At 48.2% G+C, this 21415-nt stretch overlaps 1 protein-coding gene across 4 annotated transcripts in view; it reads right to left on the bottom strand.

Moving 5' to 3' along the window:
• LOC146811699 (crk-like protein) overlaps positions 1–21415 on the bottom strand; it is a 111533-nt gene that overhangs the window by 15246 nt on the left and 74872 nt on the right. For 2 of the 4 annotated variants that reach the window (XM_085618673.1, XM_085618674.1), the window contains exon 3: positions 18237–18398. The exons of the other annotated variants lie outside the window; for them this stretch is intronic. In XM_085618673.1, coding sequence (XP_085474799.1) covers positions 18237–18398 — 162 coding nt within the window. The remainder of the gene's footprint in view (positions 1–18236; positions 18399–21415) is intronic. 4 annotated transcript variants of the gene reach the window in all.

Below are 21415 nucleotides of genomic sequence, written 5' to 3'. Positions count from 1 at the left end.
CCCCATCCTGCAGTTCTTGAGTGGTAGTAAGTGGGTCGGGCCCATTGGTGCATCTTCTTTAGCGAGGTGGCCTGAGCCTTCCATCCCAGAGAGACTTGGATGCACCAGTGGAAATTTCTCCTGGGCACCCTTGAGGGCAGAGAAGCTGGGAGCCAGGGGTAAGGACATGCACCTGACGTACCAGGCCCAATCAAAACTAGACAGATTCACCACCCTACTCTAGATTGGTGCAGCAGAAGCGGAAATCTTTCGATCAAGTTTAACAAAAGCTGAGAGCCATGAACATCAAATATATGTTAATTTTCCCCGCCACCTTGAAAGTGATCCATGATTTCCGGGTCTACTTCTTTAGCACTCTGGAAGAGGCCTGGGGCTGGGCAGCGGAGTTGAGGAATCTCGTAGATCCCAAGATGCACGGGGAGCCTTCGACCGAGCACCTTCTCCCCTAATTGCATAGAAGGATGGGGTCTCGTCGCTGGTGCAGCCTGCCCCAAGGATCCCTGGAATCCTCTGGGACTGAGATTGATCCACAGAGTTCTGACACACGTGAGGAGGGTGCTGAAACATACTCTCGGAATTCCCAGATGGAAGAGTTGGGGCAGTCCCAGATTGTCCATGCCATGGGTGGCATGGCAGGAGCCACAATGGACAGGGAGGAGGGCTTTGCGCCCTGTTTGTCATGAAGTGGCCGGGCTTGTCCGATACTTCCAGATCCACACCTGGGTCGCAAGGCACAGATGCAGCATTTCACTCTGAAATGATAAGAGGTTTTCCACAGAGTCTCCCAAGAACTGGACGCAATGTTGCGTTTTTGGAGTAGTTATGGGTGACAGATGCTTCTATGGGGGGAAATGGCTAGGGGGAGTTGTTGATTTATCTGGTTTGTGTGAAGTCACTAGTACCCTGGCCCGTATCCAAGACCCCAACCATATATGTCCCAAACCAAACCATACAGGAGTTTTACATACACTTCACAGCCCTCATGGACCTGGACATACACCCGTCCGCCTATTGATATCCGAGATTCATCACCCCTACAGGCCCAATCGTTAATTTTCCATACTTTCCTGGAATGTCAATGGCCTATTCAACCATTTCAAACGGGCAGCCATTCTACGATTCACTAAAAGGAGACACCCGGCGGTCCTCAACTCCAGGATACTCATTTGGGGACCACTCAATCGCCCTTCCTGCTTTGTTTTGGGTATGACCAAGTGTTTCATCTAGACTTCTCCAGAGGTGCAAGGGTTGTGGCAATACTTTTACATAGATCCTTCCCCATGATCCACACTAAAATACACGCTGACCCTAAGGGCAGATTTTTGGGACTTGAAGGGAGCCTGGAGGGTTCCTATTATAATCTGCTTATTGTTTATATCCGACCACAAACTCCTAAGGGAGAATTGGAGGACTGCCATATGCAGATCATGGGGTTTCCCCAGGGGTGACTCTTTTTAGGGGTGACCTAAACATGGTTCTTAACCCTGAGCTTGAAACAACCTCCAGTGCAGAGGTACATGGGATAACTAGCTCCAAATCACTGGAATCCTGGATGAACTCTTTAGGCCTCTGCGTGAGTGGAGGGTGTGGCATCCCCACGAGAGGAAATTCATGCATACATACACATCCCACAAAACCTGTGCTCACATTGACTTAATGCTACTCCCAGCTGCTGATGTCCTTCTTACCATAGCAGTGGAGATTCTCCCATGAGACCATTCTGATCTCGCTCCATATAAACATTCCACAGCAACTCGAAGACAGAGTTGGCGGCTTTATACCTGGTTTCTAGCCAATAACCAATACTCAGAGCACCTTGGAGAAAAGGTCACAGCATATTTTGAATCCAGTCACGGCTATGTCTCCTCTACAATCAGCAGCCGGCAAAAGCACGATACGAGGGTGGGCCAAATCTTTGATACGTGTCCAAGAACGTTAAAAACATAGAGAGGTGAAGGGTCTAGAAACCCATATCCTACAAGTTGAACAACGAAACATAGAGGCCCCCCCATACCACCTACTCCTGACAGTTAGCAGTGGCTAAGTATTCCCTTCATCAGCTTGTCTTGGAGGAGGCCTGTCAATATTGGTGTGACTCCCTCTACTGGGTCTATGAATTTGGAGATAAATCCATGAAACAACTCTACAGGCTTGCCACTCATGATATATTCCCCAGGATAGTGCTAGAGGGGAGAGACACAACACTGCAATGACCACTGCTGAGACCATCACAGACTATTATAGGGTGCTGTACACTTCCCCCCACCACCTCACCATGCTCCTACCTCCTAGATGTTGGCAGATATCCCTCTGACACATATTTCCCTGCTTCAACAAGTGGAATTGGACACCCCTCTGACACTGGAGGAGGTGGGAGAGGTCCTGGGTGAGATTTTCCCATGGCAAGACCCTGGGCACCGATGTCTTTCTGGTGAAATTCTACTATAAATATTGAGAACTCTTTGTGCCCTGGTTGTGGGATCTCTAGGTGGAGGCAGAGGGCAAGGGGAGTTTTCCCTAGCAATTGGATTTTGCCAGCATTGTAGTTTTACACCAACTGGGGCACCCCCACAAAGGTTTTCTTGTTATAGGCCAATCTCACTGATTAACAACAAACTTGAAATATTTACATAAGTGCTCACCCGCAGACTCCTTCGAGTCATCACTGGCCTGATCCACCTCGACCAGTGCGCCTTCATTCAGCGCAGCAGCATGAGGCACTGCATTAGATGGCTACATATGGTGCTAGCCCCACAAACCGAGATCCAAGAGTTGTATGTCCTCTTAGTTATTGATTTTGAGAAGACCTTTGACTTGGTTGACTGGGTGTTTCTGGAGCACGCACTGCAGTGCATGGGCTTTGGCCTGAGATTCATCCACTATATCAAACTACTCTTCCCCCACTGCACAGGTGTGAGTAATTGAGACTCTTTCTGACTCTTTACCCATTCGCAGAGGGACTAGCCAAGATTGCCCCTTGTCTCCTTTGCTCTTTGACCTCATGATTGAGTCATTCGCTAAGATTATCAGATGTGATGCACAAGTACAGGGCTGCCACTGGCAAGGAGGAGAAGATGAAAAAATAGCGCGATATGCAGATGACGTCCTCCTATTATCTGACAAACCCACAGTACTCGGGCCCGCGAGTGATGAGAATTCTGTCCCTCTATGGGAAAGTCTTGCGCTTACACACTAACTGGGCCAAGTCGCTCCTAACCCTACTTACCAGGGGGGCGGAAACCACAAATTGGCAAACACAGATCCCAGTCAAATGTCTTAGCTTCTTCTATCTTGGTATGCAGGTCTCCGGGAAAGCTGTCCTGACCTAGTCTCTTAACCTTCCCCCTGCTTCTGACCAAAATGAAATGAGACAATAAGACTTGGAAGCGTGGCCTTATTTAAAATTATTGTTTTGATGAGATTTCTGCATGTCCTGCAAAAATTCTGCTCCATCTACTGACAGCATTGCTGCGGTATCTTATGGATACTATTATACAATTCCGCTAGCCGGGGTGCAAGCTCCTCCCCAACGCATTGCCAAGGCCAAATGTTGTCAGTCGACATATGACAGGCGCACAAGCATGGCTGTCATTCGCCTGTATTACTGGGCTTCACAATTGCTAGCTATTAATGAAAGGATTAATGGGGGCTGGGGGCTGGAAAACTGTCCTTCAACCACTCTACGGAGGTCCTCTCCCCCTGTTTCCTGCCCGAGCCTACCAGGGTGGTGATCTCCACATGGTGCTTGGCACTAAAATGAGTAGGGTGGGTAAAGCAAATCACACAATATACCACATTGTGGAAGGAACAATGACTTTCCCAGGTGTCATGTCTGGAGGGCTTCTAGAAATGGGACAGAATTTGTATTACTTACCTGGGTGATGTAAGGAGGGAAATGTCTACTAAAGCCTTTCAAGTATTGCAAATGCAAAAACAACAGTTGATGGACAGAATGCACAACAATGTCATACATTCACCCCAGTACAGAGATCTAGGCCTAAATCCATAGTTTTTTTGCTCACCATGCCATTCCACTTTGAACCCAGCCATATGCAAATCAGTCTTGACCCTGTGCCTCATGGGAACAGTCCAGCTTGAACTGCCAAGCCAGGTACTCCCTGGACTGAAAACAAGCACCCTAGGACAGGTTTCGGGGTTTCAACCCTCTTCAGCCAGGATAGCTTGATTCCAGTGGCATGGAGAGCACGGGACCTACGTTTGGGCATACCCTTCACACTCGGGGTGACAAATGCAAAAACAACAGTTGATGGGCAGAATACAGAACAATGTCATATATTCATCCCAGTACAGAGATTTGGGCCTAAATCCATCGTTTTTTTTGCTCACCATGCCGTTTCAGTTGGAACTCAGCCATATGCAAATCAATCTTGACCCTGTGCCTTATGGGAACAGTCCAGCCCAAACTGCCAAGCCAGGTACTCCCTGGACTGGAAACAAGCATCCTAGGACCGGTTTCGGGGTTTCATCCCTCTTCAGCCAGGATAGCTTGATTCCAGTGTCGTGGAGAGCACGGGACCCACGTCTGGGCATACCCTTCCCATTCTGGGTGACAAATGCAAAAACAACAGTTGATGGACAGAATGCAAAACAATGTCATATATTCACCCCAGTACAGAGATTTGGGCCTAAATCCATCGTTTTTTTTCTCACCATGCCGTTCCAGTTTGAACTCAGCCATATGCAAATCAGTCTTGACCCTGTGCCTCATGGGAACAGTCCAGCCCGAACTGCCAAGCCAGGTACTCCCTGGACTGGAAACAAACATTCTAGGACAGGTTTCGGGGTTTCACCCCTCTTCAGCCAGGATAGCTTGATTTCAGTGGCATGGAGAGCACGGGACCAATGTCTGGGCATACCCTCCCCACTCGGAGTGAAAATTGGCAGTTCGGGCTGGACCGTTCCCATGAGGCACAGGGTCAGACTGATTTGCATATGGCCATGTCTGAACTGGGGTGGCGAAGTGAGCTAAAGAATAATGGATTAAACCCAGATCAGTTGACTGGCGGTGAGTGCTTGCAATGTTCAAGACTCCGTCCATCATCCCCTTTGGTTTTGCTGTGTTTGCCCTAAGTTGGCAGGGTATGCCCAGACGTGGGTCCCTTGCTCACTTTGCCACTGGATTCAAGTTAGCCTGGCTGATGATGGCTGATTAGCCAGAAACCGGTCCCAGGGTGCTTGTTTCTGATCCAGGGAAAACATGGCTTGGCAGTTCGGGCTGGACTGTTCAGGGTCAGACTGATTTGTATATGGCCATGTCTGAACTGGGGTGGTGGAGAGAGCTAAAGAATGATGATGGATTAAACCCAGATCAGTTGACTGGGGGTGAGTGCTTGCAATGTTCAAGACTCCATCCATCATCCCCTTTGGTTTTTCTGTTTTAAGTATTGCAAGCACAGGTCTAATTTTCTACTACACAGTTACACATATATCTGCAGCTGAGACAAGCACTCCACTCCCATCTGGAGGAACTTCTTAACCCTTCTGAATATAACCCACTCAAGGCCAAACTGCTTGAGGGACCTCCGCCCTAGACAAAGGAGGGATCTAACATATATTTAAATCATTGGTCTTAAATCTCCCTGATACCTTTGATCTCCTCAAATAAAAATGGTAGGTCTGATCAGGCCTTTTAGAAGATGCAATCTCGTTGGACGCGCAAATGGAACGCCATATCATGCCTTCTGCTGCTCATTCAGCTACAATATCTGCATGGCACATACCTTACTCTGATGCGTCTTTGGAAGGCAGGTAGGAAATCTAAATCAGATTGTAACCGTTGTACTACTCTGCACTCAGAATTTTTCCACATGGTGTAGTCGTGTCCCATTATCAAAAAGTACTGGTCGACCACTGGCAAGATATTGATAGAGGTTGTCACATAAACTGGTGCTGCTGGGAATCTTAGAGGAGCTCGGGGGACCCCGAATATGAACATTTGTTGGCATGGGCACATTGCACTTGGCAATGGACTGGTGTTTCAACCTGAAGGGACCCATTTACAGAGTTAGGGGCTGTCCTCATTAGCACGCCATGATATGGGGTCGGTGGAGCACTCAGCAGTGAATCTTCTGTTGGGTGAGGGAGCTGCTTTTGCACTGATTTATTCAAATATGGGATCTGGTGTGGGGATCAGGTAGGGGTATGATCGTTCATACATTTGTTATTGCAAACCGATAAAATTTGGTTTTAAAAAAGATGTACTCCTGTTTTATTGCTTAGCTGGTAAGATTTATGAAACCTAAGTTACAGGTTAAGTGTCTGATGTCTGAGCAAGAACGATTTCCTTAACATGAGGGTCAGCTTTGCTGTCAGAGTCCTGTGACTGTATGTTATGGGTAACCTGAGGGATAGTTTTGCTTTTACCTGCTTGAGCATGTAGCCTGAGAGTAGCCAAGGTGATGGAGGACTGTGTCTGTAAGATCTGTGTAATTAGAGGGATGGTGTTGCTGTTTGATTTCAAAGTGATAGAACTGCTGTCTAAAAGTCTAGTCTGTGAGAACTGTGTGATTAATGAATTAGATCCTTTGACATCAGAACCTGTACAAACTGTGTAACAATAAGGATAACTCAAAATCTTTGGAAGATCTCTACAACTTATATAGTTGATTCCCGAGTCTGTAAAGCATTTATACCCTTTGGAGTGACAGCTTTCCTATATGGTGCTTGATCCAATGCTAAGATATATACAACCAGTGGCAGTGCTTTTGAAAGCATGCCTGCTTTGTGTTTAAGGAACAAAACTCAGTTTTCCAAAATCTGGTCCTGTGATATCTGAGCTGATGCCAAATATCTAAAGTACCTAAAAATGTGTAGAGCATTTACAAATGTATAAAATGCTTTCAATTAGCCTAAAATTATCCTGAAAAGGCTGCAATACATCCCACATTTTTATTCAACTAATTGCATTTAAAAATTCATTCTCTTTAAGTTTCTCTCCTCTGTTTGACAAACATTGGTTGTAGTTCTTGTAATTCAATGTGTCCTTATATATTTTAGTTCTTCTGTCTCAGCCTGTAACACATATAGGGAATTGTATTTTAGAAATGTGTAATTTGTGTAGTCTAGAACTTCAAAACATAGGTCCACAATTGATGTTTGGGCCCAGTGCCCCTGTCTGTGCCCTACCAGTGAACTGTCCTAAGAGGGTATGAAAGAGCTGAAATTGAATAATTAATTAAAAAATGTTCTGAACAGGGGCCCCCAAAATATGTTTGGCCCAGTGCCCTCAAAATCCGTAAGATGTCCCTTCTTACAATATGTTGAATGGCCTCTCCAGTGGAATCCCAGAGCCTGCATCACTTTTCTTGGTTACTATTAAGCCATTTCAGGAAGAAATCTGAGGATGGGGAGCCCACCAAATTGAAACAGCGTGAATGTATTTTTTAAGACCCTGTAGTGACTTAGGTCCAGGTAGGGTTGTGCAATGAGCGTGTGGTAGCTGTTGATCACAGTTCAGGTGGAGGCCTTCTTTTATTTTTGTTCTCTAAAAGTAAAAGGGTGTTCATGTTCTTTGTGAGGAGTCTCTTGAAAGTCCCAATTCCCACTGATGCTCCCACAAGCTCCTTATTGGCATAGCTAGCATGCTTTTGCTCCTATGGTCTTGATATCTTGCAACAGCAGATGATCGAAAGTATCGGGTTGTGCTTGCATGTGTTTAAAGCACATCCTCAAAAAAGCCCCTTGAGGGACAATTGTTTGGTTGACCAATCCAAATTCGGATGTATTTGAGCTAGTCAAGCATGGCTCGGTGCCTGTTGGTCTGGAATTCCCCATTGTTGATCTAGACCTCAGATAATTTTGTCTCTCGAGTGTTGTTGAGAATAGATTCATATTAAAGTTGCCTGTCAGCAGGATGTGGGTGTTATTTTGACCAGTTTTTCAGTCTGTAATTATGTATTGATGCTAGACTATGCGTTCCATTTTCTGTTGGAGAGAGGGATTGAGATAAATGTTTAAAAGGATGAGTTTAAGATTTTCAATCTAATGTCCAATATTGAAGCAGCACGGTCAGTAACCAAGGTAATTGCAACAGAATGTTGATGATGCTGAAAGATAGTGCGAAGGAGATATATACTGCTAGCCCTCCCTTTGGCCTTCCTTCCAAGCTGGCGGTCATTTTTAAACCACTTGCGGGGATCATCACATCAGTTCCTGTCAATGTTTTTTGCAGTTTGGTGCAGGACTCTGTCAACGTGACAGAGCCTTACACCAAACTGCTTTCTTTTTCATTTTTCCTAAGAAGGATTTTCTTTTTGAAAATAAAAAACAAAATGCATTTACTGCATCTTACCACAAGGGGTTGCCTGCTGGTGACGGGCAGTGAAAACTGACCTCTAATTCTACTGATCTAAATTACGTGAGTGGAATTACGGGTGTAATTGTTTTGAGTGCTGGGCATTGATTGACGCTTAACATGCATTCAGATGGGAAAGCAAACTAGCATTGGTAATGAAGTCTGTGTTAATGTGGTTTGCCCTTTTGCTCTTAGTTTCCAAAGTGGGTATACTATAGCTTTCTTTTTGACCCTGTGGTGACTATCAAATCATAATGAATAGCAGCTGTACAGGCTTTGAGGTTGGCTGATGAGGCAAAAGTCACAACCTTTTCTTCAAGTATGTTGATATTGATTGGGGTTGACTTTTCCATATCTTTGTGTTTTTGTGCGCTAACACTCGGATTTATTGAGTACTCCTTTGAGTTCTTTTTTTGCAGGCCATCCTGGTTCAACACGTCCACCTGCTTCGCATGGTTGGGGCTACCCCCAATACGTCTTTTTGTTTGAGGAAATTGAGAAGAACTTGTGGCGTTGTCTGATCTCTCACATGGGGTTTTGTTTTTGACCCTGCCCCAAGCCTGGAGCTGGTCAATATTCTCTTATTAGCTTTAAATTTCTCAACTTTTGCCATACAATTTGGTTGCCACTTCTCTGTGGTGAAAGCCACCAAGCCTCTTTGTTTGCCTGACCTCATCCTCGACCTCAGGTAGAGAAATGCTGCTGCGTGCTTATTTGGATTATAAACATCTACTAGGTTATTGTCTTTTGGATCAAGCCTCTAAAATTCTCTAGCTTCCCAGGCACCTAGATTTCCAGGTTCCAAAGTTCAAGCTCAGGCAGCAGTTTTACAGAAATTTACAGTTCTTTAAAGTTTTTCACATTTTTTATGATGATGTTATGCTGCCCTGGGATCCTCTCCTCGGGATGACGATGATGCTAGTTATGGGTCCACCTCCCATCCGTCCCCAGTCCGGTGTATGTATAGCACTCTCGGACTTGGGAGACAGGTGGGCGAGGGAAGGAAGGGTAGGGACCGCGGGGAAGGAGATCTGAAAAGAGAGAAGAAGAAGACCGGTTACTCCAAGGCGGTCTTTTCGGGTACAGTTCCCCCCACCCTGTGCCTGAGGCCACGGCTCACCTGAGCTCTATTTTCCCCCTGCGTGGTATTTTACGTTTCACACCAGGACTGCTCAGTCCCGAGCGTGGATAGGGGAATGTCTCCAGGCCTTCCGTGGAACGCGGAACTGGGTCCGGTGTCTACCTCGTTACTTCACGGGTAGCCGGGTGGTGGGTCAAGGGTCTCGAAGAGTTGTTCGAATAATTCTAGGTAGGCGCTGCCACTCTACGCCTCTCTGAGTTCCAAGGGCGGAGGAGCGCTGGGAGTGCTCTGGTTTTCTACCGTTCCGTCACGGAGAAGCCCAGAGCGCACTATGTCTATTCCTAGCGCTACGATGTCACACCCTCAATCCTTGGGCGGAGGAGCGCTAGGAGCCGGATTGGAATTCTCCCGAGCAGGGAGCGATGGAATAAGCAGGGAATACGGTGAGGAAACCCGGCGCTACTACGTCACGCCCAGAATCCAGGGGCGGAGGAGCGCTGTGAGGGCTTCTCACCTGAAAGCTGGAGGAGGTCTCGGTCTCAGCACTGGAAGCCTCGCAGAGACAGGTCTTCGGTAGTGCCGACAGCGTCTGCGGCGAGGGAGGGCCACGAGGCGCTGCACTTTCCGAAAACTGCTAACGTTACCTGATTAACCAGTAAGCGGGAAGTCCCTCTGGAAACGGAGGAAAGCGGGTAGCCAGGAAAGCGTCCGTGTTCAAACCGTTCAGCCTCGATGAATGGAATCATTGGCCCCGCCTCCTGGGAGGAGCCGCGTTATGTGCATTCTGGAGACCACGTGTTGTCGGCGGTCTCCGGGGACTCTGGATGTTGGTGTCCTAGCGCCGCTTGGGTGCGGGGCGCGATTCGAATCATGACAGCACACCCCTCCTCACACCGGCGCCCCAGCGACCGCCAGGGCCCCCCGGCCTAGAGGGCGCGCGGCGGTGGAAAGCCGCGACCAGACGAGGAGCATGCACGTCCGAAGCTGGTTCCCAGGAGTCCTCCTCCGGGCCATACCCCTTCCAGGCCAAGAGATACCAAAGCTTGCCCCGCACCACCTTGGAGTCCAAGACACGTCGCACCACGTACTCCTGGTCCTGGTGGACCCACACAGGAGCCGGCGCCTTCCGCACGGGGCACAGCGATGGTTTGAGCAAGGACACGTGAAACACCGGGTGGATGCGCAGATGAGGAGGCAATCGGAGCTGCAGCGCCACCGGGTTCACGTGTCGCACCACAGGGTAGGGACCGATGAATTTAGGATTGAAGACGCTGGGCCTCCGGAATCGGATGTTCCTGGTGGACAACCACACTCTGTCCCCTCTGTGGTAAACCGGAGCAGGTCGGCGATGTTTGTCGGCTTGGGCCTTATACCTCCCTTTTGCCACAAGGAGGTGAGACCGAGCTTGTCGGAGAGCAGTGCGGATGGTACCAAGTCGTTCCTGGAGATCAGGAAGGGACGTGCTCTCCCGAGGGAGTAGGAAAGGAATGAAGCGAGGGTGGAACCCTGAGGCCAGGAAGAAGGGGGTGTGACGTGTAGCGGAGTGTTGTGCGTTGTTGTATGCCACTTCCGCCACCCAAAGCAAATCCACCCATGAGTTCGCCGCCCGGTCCACATAACAGCGCAAGTATTGTTTCAGCGTTTGGTTAAGCCGCTCGGTTTGGCCATCCGTCTGCGGGTGGAAGCTTGTGGAGAGGGAAGAGCGGATGCCGAGCTGTTCACACCACACCTTCCAGAATCTAGCCGTGAACTGGGAGCCTCGGTCAGACACTATTCCTAACGGGAGTCCATGCAGTCTCACCACGTGTCTCAAGAGAAGAGACGCCAACCCCCCGGCTGACGGTACTCGTTTACAAGCGATGAAGTGGCCCATTTTGGTGAGGTAATCCACCACCACTATGATGGCGGTGCATCCCTGATCTTTGGGTAGCCCCACCACGAAGTCTATCGAGATCCTTTCCCAGGGGTTCATCGGCGTGGGGAGAGGCATCAGGAGTCCTTGCTTCCTCAGATGGTCGGATTTCATTTGTGCACATATTGTGCATTGCTGGACCCATCGCAGCACGTCAGGTCTAACAGAGGGCCACCAGAATTGTCTCAGCACTCTTTCCAGGGTCTTGGTCCCTCCCATGTGCCCCGCACAGGGCTGTTCGTGGCACCAGGAGAAAACGGTCTTGCGAAGCTGGGGCGTGGGTACCAAGAGTTTGGATCCGCACAGGGGAAGACCCTGATGGAGGCGCCATTCCTTATGGCTCTTCAACCATGTGGTCCAGGCGAAGGTGCGGAGTCCTTGTTTCACCTTCTGGAGGAAGGAGTCGGTCTCTATCCGACCTATGACCAGGTCAGGAGAGACAAGGGACTGTTCGGGGGTGCTCCTGGGAAGGTCCCGGGTGTTTAGGCGGGATAGGGCATCGGCCTTTCGATTGAGCGCTCCAGGTCGATAGGTGACCAAGAAGTGGTACTCAGCAAAGAAGAGCATCCACCTCTGTTGCCTGGGGGAGAGGTGTCGGGCCGATCGTAGGAATTGCAGATTCCGATGGTCCGTATACACCGTCACTTGATGTCAGGCCCCCATCAGCCAGTGTCGCCATTCCAGAAACGCCTCCCTGATGGCGAGGAGCTCCTTCTCCGCGATGTTGTAGTTGAGTTCGGCTGGACTCAGCTTCTTGGACATGTAGGCGACCGGGTGGAGCGCTCCTGTGTCGGGTTGTCGTTGAGACAGGATGGCTCCGACTGCCTCGTCCGAAGCGTCCGCCTCGACCAGGAAAGGCAGATCAGGGTCTGCATGTCGCAATAGGGGAGCGCTGGTGAAGGCTCTCTTCAGATGATCAAACGCTCTTTGGGCTTCTACCGACCATATAAAGGGAACTCCCTTCCGCGTTAGCTTGGTGAGTGGCGTTACCACGTGCGAAAACTGATGTATAAATCTTCGATAGAAGTTTGAGAAACCCAGGAAGCTTTGAACGTCTTTCACTGTTGTGGGCCGAGGCCATTCGGCTACCGCCTGTACTTTACGCTCCGTCATGACCTGCCCCTCTGGCGTAAGGAGGACCCCAAGGAATTCCACCGTGGTGACATGGAACTCACATTTGGTGAGCTTGCAAAACAGGCGGTGTCTTTCCAGAGCCGCCAACACCTTTTGGACGTGACCGACGTGTTCTTCCTGATTCGATGAAAAAATCAGGATGTCGTCGATGTAAACTACGACATATCGGTCCAAGAATTCCCTCAATACTTCGTTGAGGAAGTATTGGAACGCGGCCGGGGCGTTACACAGCCCAAAAGGCATCACTAGGTATTCGTACAGGCCGAACCGTGTTTTAAAGGCAGTCTTCCATTCGTCGCCCGCACGAATCCTAACCAGGTGGTACGCCCCCCGGAGGTCCAACCGCGTGTAGACCTTCGCCCCCCGTACTTGTTCCAGTAGTACCGGTATGAGGGGCAAGGGGTATTGGTTCTTGACGGTCTGGGCGTTGAGCGAGCGGTAATCGATACAGCACCGACGTTCGCCGTTCGCCTTGGGAATAAAAAACAGGGGTGAAGCTGCTGGTGAGCTTGAGGGGCGAATGAACCCCAGTCGGAGATACTCGTCCAGGTATGCTCTTAGGTGGTCGGTTTCCGGGCCCGTTAAGGCATATACTCGGCTGCAGGGCAGTTCGGCTCCGGGAACCAGGTCGATGCGGCAGTCATACTCCCGGTGGGGTGGTAGCTCCTCGGCCTTTACTTTATCAAAGACCGCCGCGTACCTGGCATAGCACTCTGGGAGAGCCACCTCCTTCTCTGCCGCTGTGGCCACGACTTGGGAGACCCTGGTTGTCTCCTCTTCCGGGGTTCCTCGGAAGCGGCACTGGGTCTGACAATAAGAGGAGTCGAAAGCGATGGAGTTGGAGGACCAGTGAATGGTTGGTTCATGTCGCCGCAGCCAAGGTAACCCTAGGATGAGCTTGCATCTAGGTGCATGGATGATGTTTAGGGCCATCCATTCGCCATGGTCTTCTCCTATGGTAATCCATAATAACGGGGTTATTTGTCGAATGGGACCGGAGTCCAGCTCCTTGCCGTCTACCGCATATACCATTTCGGGCACGGGTTTCTTGCGCAAAGGTATTCCCAACCTTTCTGCCTCGGTTATGTCCATGAAGCAGCCCGTAGCTCCCGAATCGATCATGGCCCTTACAGCCATAGGATCCTTGTCTAGGGTTACCTGTATGGTGAGAAACAGGTGGTCGGGTTCTTTGGTACTGTCTGCTTCCAGGGAAGGAATGAAGTGACAGCTTGAAGGCTTCCTTCCCAGATCCTTCAAGCACGTAGGTTTCCCGACGTCGTTTCTCCCACTCCGACTGTGGCTAGGCTGGCTTTAGGCCTGTTGTTCTTGGGACGAACCGGACATTCACGCAAGAAATGACCCTTCTTGCCGCAGTAGAGGCAGAGGCCTTGCTTTCGGCGGTGATCACGCTCGGTCAGGGTCAGGGACGCTCTCACCGTTCCGATCTCCATGGGATCACCTCGGGACACTGGTGACTCCGACATCCGAGGAGTCTCACGTTGCAAGGGGTGCTTGTCCCTTCGCGTATTCTCTCCTTTTCTCTCCCGAAGCCGGTATTCCAGGCGGGAGGCCAGCTCTATCATGGCAGCACAATGGACTGGTTGTGGGTCGATCTGGGCGATGACGTCCTTGAGATCCTCTGTCAACCCGCGGTAGAAAATCGCGGTCTGTTTGGACTCCGGCCAGTCGGTTTCTGCCACCAACCGACGAAAGCTGTTCACGTACCCCAAATAGTCCGAGCTGGTTTGTCGTAGGTTCAGGAGGTCCCGATCAGCCGAGAAGGTGTCTGCCCGGCGGTCGAAGGTTTTTTCAAACTCCTGCCGGAAAGACTCCCAGTCGTAGAGGAGTGCATCATCTCTTCTTACTAGAGGTACTGCCCACTGGGCTGCCTCTCCGGTTAGGTAAGATATCAAGAAGGCCACTCGAGCCTGGTTGGTGACGAATAGTTTCGGTTTACAATGAAAGTGCAGTTGTATTTGGGTTAGGAAGACCTGCACCTTCTGTATATCCCCTTGAAACCTTTCCGGTGGGGCCAGGGGTATTTGTGTGGGCATCTCTACCACTACCGGAGGAACAGGGGCCGTTTGGATTGGACCGGCGTCGAAAGGGTTGCGCTGAAAGCGATCCAATCGTGAATGTAAGGCTACGGAATCAGCTCTGGAAGCTGCTAACTCCAGCTGCACTTGGGCCAACGCGGCTAACACGTCATCCAAGGTAGCCGCCATGACCAACACCACCGAAATCAGGAGGAGGATATTTCGTGGGCCAATGATTCTGTTATGCTGCCCTGGGATCCTCTCCTCGGGATGACGATGATGCTAGTTATGGGTCCACCTCCCATCCGTCCCCAGTCCGGTGTATGTATAGCACTCTCGGACTTGGGAGACAGGTGGGCGAGGGAAGGAAGGGTAGGGACCGCGGGGAAGGAGATCTGAAAAGAGAGAAGAAGAAGACCGGTTACTCCAAGGCGGTCTTTTCGGGTACAGTTCCCCCCACCCTGTGCCTGAGGCCACGGCTCACCTGAGCTCTATTTTCCCCCTGCGTGGTATTTTACGTTTCACACCAGGACTGCTCAGTCCCGAGCGTGGATAGGGGAATGTCTCCAGGCCTTCCGTGGAACGCGGAACTGGGTCCGGTGTCTACCTCGTTACTTCACGGGTAGCCGGGTGGTGGGTCAAGGGTCTCGAAGAGTTGTTCGAATAATTCTAGGTAGGCGCTGCCACTCTACGCCTCTCTGAGTTCCAAGGGCGGAGGAGCGCTGGGAGTGCTCTGGTTTTCTACCGTTCCGTCACGGAGAAGCCCAGAGCGCACTATGTCTATTCCTAGCGCTACAACGTCACACCCTCAATCCTTGGGCGGAGGAGCGCTAGGAGCCGGATTGGAATTCTCCCGAGCAGGGAGCGATGGAATAAGCAGGGAATACGGTGAGGAAACCCGGCGCTACTACGTCACGCCCAGAATCCAGGGGCGGAGGAGCGCTGTGAGGGCTTCTCACCTGAAAGCTGGAGGAGGTCTCGGTCTCAGCACTGGAAGCCTCGCAGAGACAGGTCTTCGGTAGTGCCGACAGCGTCTGCGGCGAGGGAGGGCCACGAGGCGCTGCACTTTCCGAAAACTGCTAACGTTACCTGATTAACCAGTAAGCGGGAAGTCCCTCTGGAAACGGAGGAAAGCGGGTAGCCAGGAAAGCGTCCGTGTTCAAACCGTTCAGCCTCGATGAATGGAATCATTGGCCCCGCCTCCTGGGAGGAGCCGCGTTATGTGCATTCTGGAGACCACGTGTTGTCGGCGGTCTCCGGGGACTCTGGATGTTGGTGTCCTAGCACCGCTTGGGTGCGGGGCGCGATTCGAATCATGACAGATGACAGCCTGGATATATGTAGAAGGCTGTAGAGCCTGTGTTGGCTGCAAAGCCTGCAGGGGTGTGGGGGGATGGAAGAGAGGAGTGGGGGAGCAGCACAACGCACAAGCTGCACTGACTCCTAAGGTGGCTGCTTCTGCACTTTGTGGTCTCAACTCACAACTACTGGGGCTAATCAACAGCGGCTCACTCACCACCAACCCCAGCAGCGCTTGTAGTTCTCTTCCTGCCCTCTACCTGGCCAGCCTTACTTGTTTCTCATTAAACGAGGTGCACTGGGCTTTGGAATGCAGGCTGCGGTTGAATTGCTCCTTTGAATTAGGCTCAAACCTGAGCCGCTCAAGCATGGAGACATGAAGTTACTACCTCACCTCCCCAATGAGAGGAGGTCGGACAAGGAGGAGCTGAGCTTGTGGCAATCACTGTAGGGATTGCAGGTCGGCGGCAAATCAGCAGGTTGTCCTGCTGATGATATCCCAGTGCGGCCTCTGGTGTAGCTGATAGTTTGTTGTAAATATAGCAGTGTCGACAACTCACAAACCGACGGGCTGCAAGGGCCGCAACGGCGACCTCAGCGCCACTCGCCTCTCCTGTCCTCCGCAGCCCTGGATCTCCTCCTCGTCCATGACCCTCACCCTCCTCTGTTGGATTTCTCTGTGTCTCTGTATCTCTGCATCACACCAAAATACACATAAACCTGGCAAGTGCAGATCGGCTTGGACGAGGGGTAGGATTCTACGTGTCCTGTATCGAGGAAACACAACACTGCACTACTCGGTGTTGTAGTCCGGCCCTGATTCGCTGGAGCCTCCAATGCACCACAACTGGGTGCCTTGGGTTCTTATCAACTAAGTAACCACTTATTAGGGTGCTGTACAAGTGGTAAGTGCTACAGTAGCTGCTACTACTACCAGTAAGTGTGTGAACTTTAAGTTTGGTCCTGATGAATTGCGGTTGACCTAACCGGTGCAAGAAACATGTTGACCATTGTAGCGCAGACCTGACAACTTTACTTAAGGGACGCGCACTTTTTTGTTTTAATCAAGAGTGGGGCCTTCTTTATTAAACTTTTGTTATTTTGGACCCCTACTACTTGTTTTAAATCTCACTAGTACACACTTCACTTAGGGCCCTCACCCGCACTACACCAACCGGCATACAAGGAATAAAGATCTCTGCCAAAAGGCACCATCAAGGGCGCCGATCGGGGATTGCAGCGCCGCCCCAATTAGGAGCAGACCCGATGATGAAGCATGACATCTAGCTGGCTGGATGTGTGAGGGTCTTTTTCCTGAAGGAGGAATTTCCTCCTGATTCCACTGATTAACATAATACTGTAGGCCTCTTTTCTCCTCTCACCCTCTAGGAACAGCATACGTCTCTATACTTATACTTGTTGTTGGGCTTTGTGTGCTGGACCTGTTCAAAATAGCCCGTTGTTCCTCCTATTTATGTAGAAGTACAGAAAACACAACAACAGTGCATGGTTCCCTCATTCTTATAAGGGACAAGGAGAGTATAGATGTTCAAAAGAATAGGAGTAATAATCCGTGAGGGAGAGAGATTGGGGGTGTGGCTAAGAGATGTAAAAAAAAAGCAAGCTGTTGGGACAATGACTGTGGTCTGGACTTTTGAATGAAAGTTTATAATGCTGCTTCTGACAGGTGAGTGCAAGGGGAGTGATGTAAGAGTTTCTACTAGTCTTTCTGTCTGTGCTGGTACTCTAACACTGCTCACTTTGGAGTGTGATTTAATAAAGGGAAATGTGATCATAAATGTACGTAGGTTATAACTAAATTTATTTTACTTACTAATCGACCTATTGGGAGAGTGGGAGGAACACCAGGGTCTGTTGAGTATAGCCTCTCAAATATACATTAATAAAATGCAAAAGATATGCCAGACCTAAAAGTGCCTGAAATGCAAACTCTGCACATCTATAAGAAGAGAGAAAACAGCAATTTATTACCCTAAGAGGTATGCCTGTTTAAAGGATGCTAGACTCTCATCTACCAGGGTGGCATGCGTCACCATTGGGTATGCTTCTTATCCAGCCAGAGATACTGCTTGCCTGGATTGGGGTTCGAAAATAGGAGCTCTTTGTGGAGCTCTTTTCCAGCACAAGAATGAAAAATTGAAAGGAATCGTCCAACTGAAAAATAAAAATATATTTACCAGAAAGTCAACCAACTTCCCTTTATTAAGCTTAACTATGCAAGATTAGAATTTTTATGAAAAATAGGATGTTCAGGAAGTACATTTGGTCCACAAATCCTCTGGTCCCCATGTGTTGGCCTAATTAAACAGTCCCATGCAGGGTGTAAGGCCTTCTTCAGGGCCAGTGCATGCCTAATGTCACTATTCCTACCCTGTTCACATGCCTGTCAAATACTAAATTGTAAGATGTATGATGTACACTGCACAGGGCGCATTTTACCTTGCTGTTCTCACTGACGGATAGCACGTAATCACCAGGGCAGGTGGCACTGTCCCGGACTAAGAAGGTTCCAGGGGGTTGCCCCATTAGCAGGGCTTCTGTTTCCGCTCTATCTACAGGCCCAAAATACCATTCAGATCTGTCTCCAAAGTTGAAGCTCTCCTGACAGTAAAAGACAGAAATGCAAAAAAATCACATACAAATTAGTAAGGAGAGGTGTGAGAATAGTTGTATGTTAGAATATCATTAGTAAAAATATTGTCTTTCATTGATAAAAAATATCGCTCCATAAAATGTTAATGTTCTAATATTAACTCCAATGGGGCTATACGTTTGTAAAAAAAGATTTAGGATACAACATTTGTACCTGGCAACATTTTGGTTACAACATTCTGGTACCATAGTGCAAGAACATAGAAAGATTCATAGTAAGAAAGTAAATAGTTACTAGTTTTGCAAACAGGAAAGTTCAGGGTAATAAGTTATTTATTACCTAATGATCTGCCTTCCTTGTCTTAATCTTACTGAGTGGCATTTAGCTCCAGCAGGAGATAGGATTGCCTAACCCAATCTAAAATAAAATATTTTTCTTCTTCCCCTTAAAGCTTCCACTCTGGTTGGCTCCTACCCTTGCTGCCACCATAAAGACATTTGCAAATGATGACTAGTTCTGCCTTTAATAGCTTCTGCTCCACCATCATGTCCCCCTTATCCCATATGAGGCTGAAACCTTGCTTCTGTAATATATCATAAGCGTTCTAAGGCAGTAATTCTATAATAATAATAATAAGAAGAAGAAGAAGAAGAAGAATTTTTACATTAACTTTTTATTGATTTTCAAGTACAGAGGAGCAAAATATCCAGCAAAAACACTAACAAATTGCCTGTGTCAGTTCTTTACCATGGACGCAGCCACAGAAATATGCATATAAATTAATTCCTATAATGTGTAACATCCACTATCAGTCTACGTTTTTCATTGAATCATCCCAGATCAACCATGACAGTCAGCTTTTGTAGCCTGTGAATAGTGACAACCCTAAATAGACGATACACTATCCAAGTTGTCTATCATATTCATCATATGCTAGTCCATAGATCATCTACAGTACCCCATGTCCACTGTAAATATTCTCCTCTTTAACTGCTACATAACAAGAGCAAACAATTAAAAAAAAATAGGTCAGAAAAAACAGAAAGATCCTCTCCGGAAGTGCCAATGATCACTCCTGCTTGTTGGCATTGAATTAAGAAATGATTCATAAACCCAAAAAGTCTGGAGGTCTAGATATACAGGAGAGAGAAATGAAAAGAGAAATGCAAGGAACAAAGACCTTTTAAGTGCTCTATCGCTCAAAGGATTCCCATCAATAACCAGTGATTGGTCAGTTTCATCATCTGGATATCCAACCTTACCACCACTGCCAACCTCTCCAACATGAGATGTTTGTTTCGGTTGGATGTCAACCAGATGACCAATGGTGTAAAAGGGAAGGAACCGGAGAGCAACAAGGGTTCTTGTCCTGACCAAGATGTATATCACTAAATGATATAGAAGGGTGCAGTGCAAAAAGGTGAGATAAAAAGGATTTAGAGGAAGAAGAGAATGTTTATTCAGGGTATTCCAACTAATCCATAGATTAAAAAATGGTGCAACAAAACAGCTTTAAACAAATAGGCTGCGTTAAAGTACGGTCGACATGTTTCAGCCTTAATGACCCAATGGTCAAATGGCTTTCTTCAGGACCTCATACCATGTTAGTATTGCTACTGCAACTTTATTCGTGAAAAAAACAAAAACTGTAAAATACAACCTTTGTGGTGTGTTTCCTTCAGTGTAAACGGTATATCTGTATTACCTGAATACAAAGGAAAGGAAGGAGACAAGGGTTCGAAAATTACAATGACTCTATTGTACATTTCGCTCTCCTGTGTTATAACAATTTGGTGTAAAAACAGCAAAACACTATAATGATTCCAGGTGCTTACCTGTTTAGCACGAGGAATATGCCTCACCTACCCGGAAAAGACTCAGGTTGACGGAGGCCCCGCCCTGTAAAGGGAAGGGAATGTTGCCATATGAGGCTATTGTGTTTACAACATGTGTTTACAAATGATTTTACGTCATCTACAGTTGCCATACCTTATGACCAATAGATACCACTATCTTTTGAGCGCTGTTCGCAGTGGGCCAGTCATGTGGGCATAGTTCACTGAGTAATTCTCCCTACTCTTTCTGCGATCGCTTCATCGATCTCCTTTCCTATGTATTCAGGTAATACAGATGTACCGTTTACACTGAAGGAAACACACCACAAAGGTTGTATTTTACAGTTTTTCTTTTTTTCACGAATAATGTTGCAGTAGCAATACTAACATGGTATGAGGTCCTGAAGAAAGCCATTTGACCATTGGGTCATTAAGGCTGAAACATGTCGACCGTACTTTAACGCAGCCTATTTGTTTAAAGCTGTTTTGTTGCACCATTTTTTAATCTATGGATTAGTTGGAATACCCTGAATAAACATTCTCTTCTTCCTCTAAATCCTTTTTATCTCACCTTTTTGCACTGCACCCTTCTATATCATTTAGTGATATACATCTTGGTCAGGACAAGAACCCTTGTTGCTCTCCGGTTCCTTCCCTTTTACACCATTGGTCATCTGGTTGACATCCAACCGAAACAAACATCTCATGTTGGAGAGGTTGGCAGTGGTGGTAAGGTTGGATATCCAGATGATGAAACTGACCAATCACTGGTTATTGATGGAAATCCTTTGAGCGATAGAGCACTTAAAGGGTCTTTGTTCCTTGCATTTCTCTTTTCATTTCTCTCTCCTGTATATCTAGACCTCCAGACTTTTTGGGTTTATGAATCATTGGATAGGGGATTTAGTCTGGTCGTGGTCTTTAAACTGTCCCTTAGACCCCCTTCACTTTATATTTATTGAATTAAGAAGCCCTTCTGCTGTTTTTGTCATGGATCCAGACTTGAGTTACATAAACCTTACTAAAAATTAAACCGACACCCCTAATACACGCTCACTTTATCCCCCTTCTCCACCAACAGTCAATAAACAAAGATAAAACAACAGTATCTTTTAGTGCTCCAGTCTAGTAACTACACCACTTGAAGTAAAGTCCAAATATCACCTTTCAGCTTACCAAGAAACTGTCCC

The sequence above is a fragment of the Triturus cristatus genome, chromosome 7, assembly GCF_964204655.1.
Source record: "Triturus cristatus chromosome 7, aTriCri1.1, whole genome shotgun sequence".
Classification (NCBI taxonomy): Eukaryota; Metazoa; Chordata; class Amphibia; order Caudata; family Salamandridae; genus Triturus; species Triturus cristatus.
Note: the sequence above shows the minus strand (reverse complement) of the source record. Positions and strands in the feature narration are given on the sequence as shown.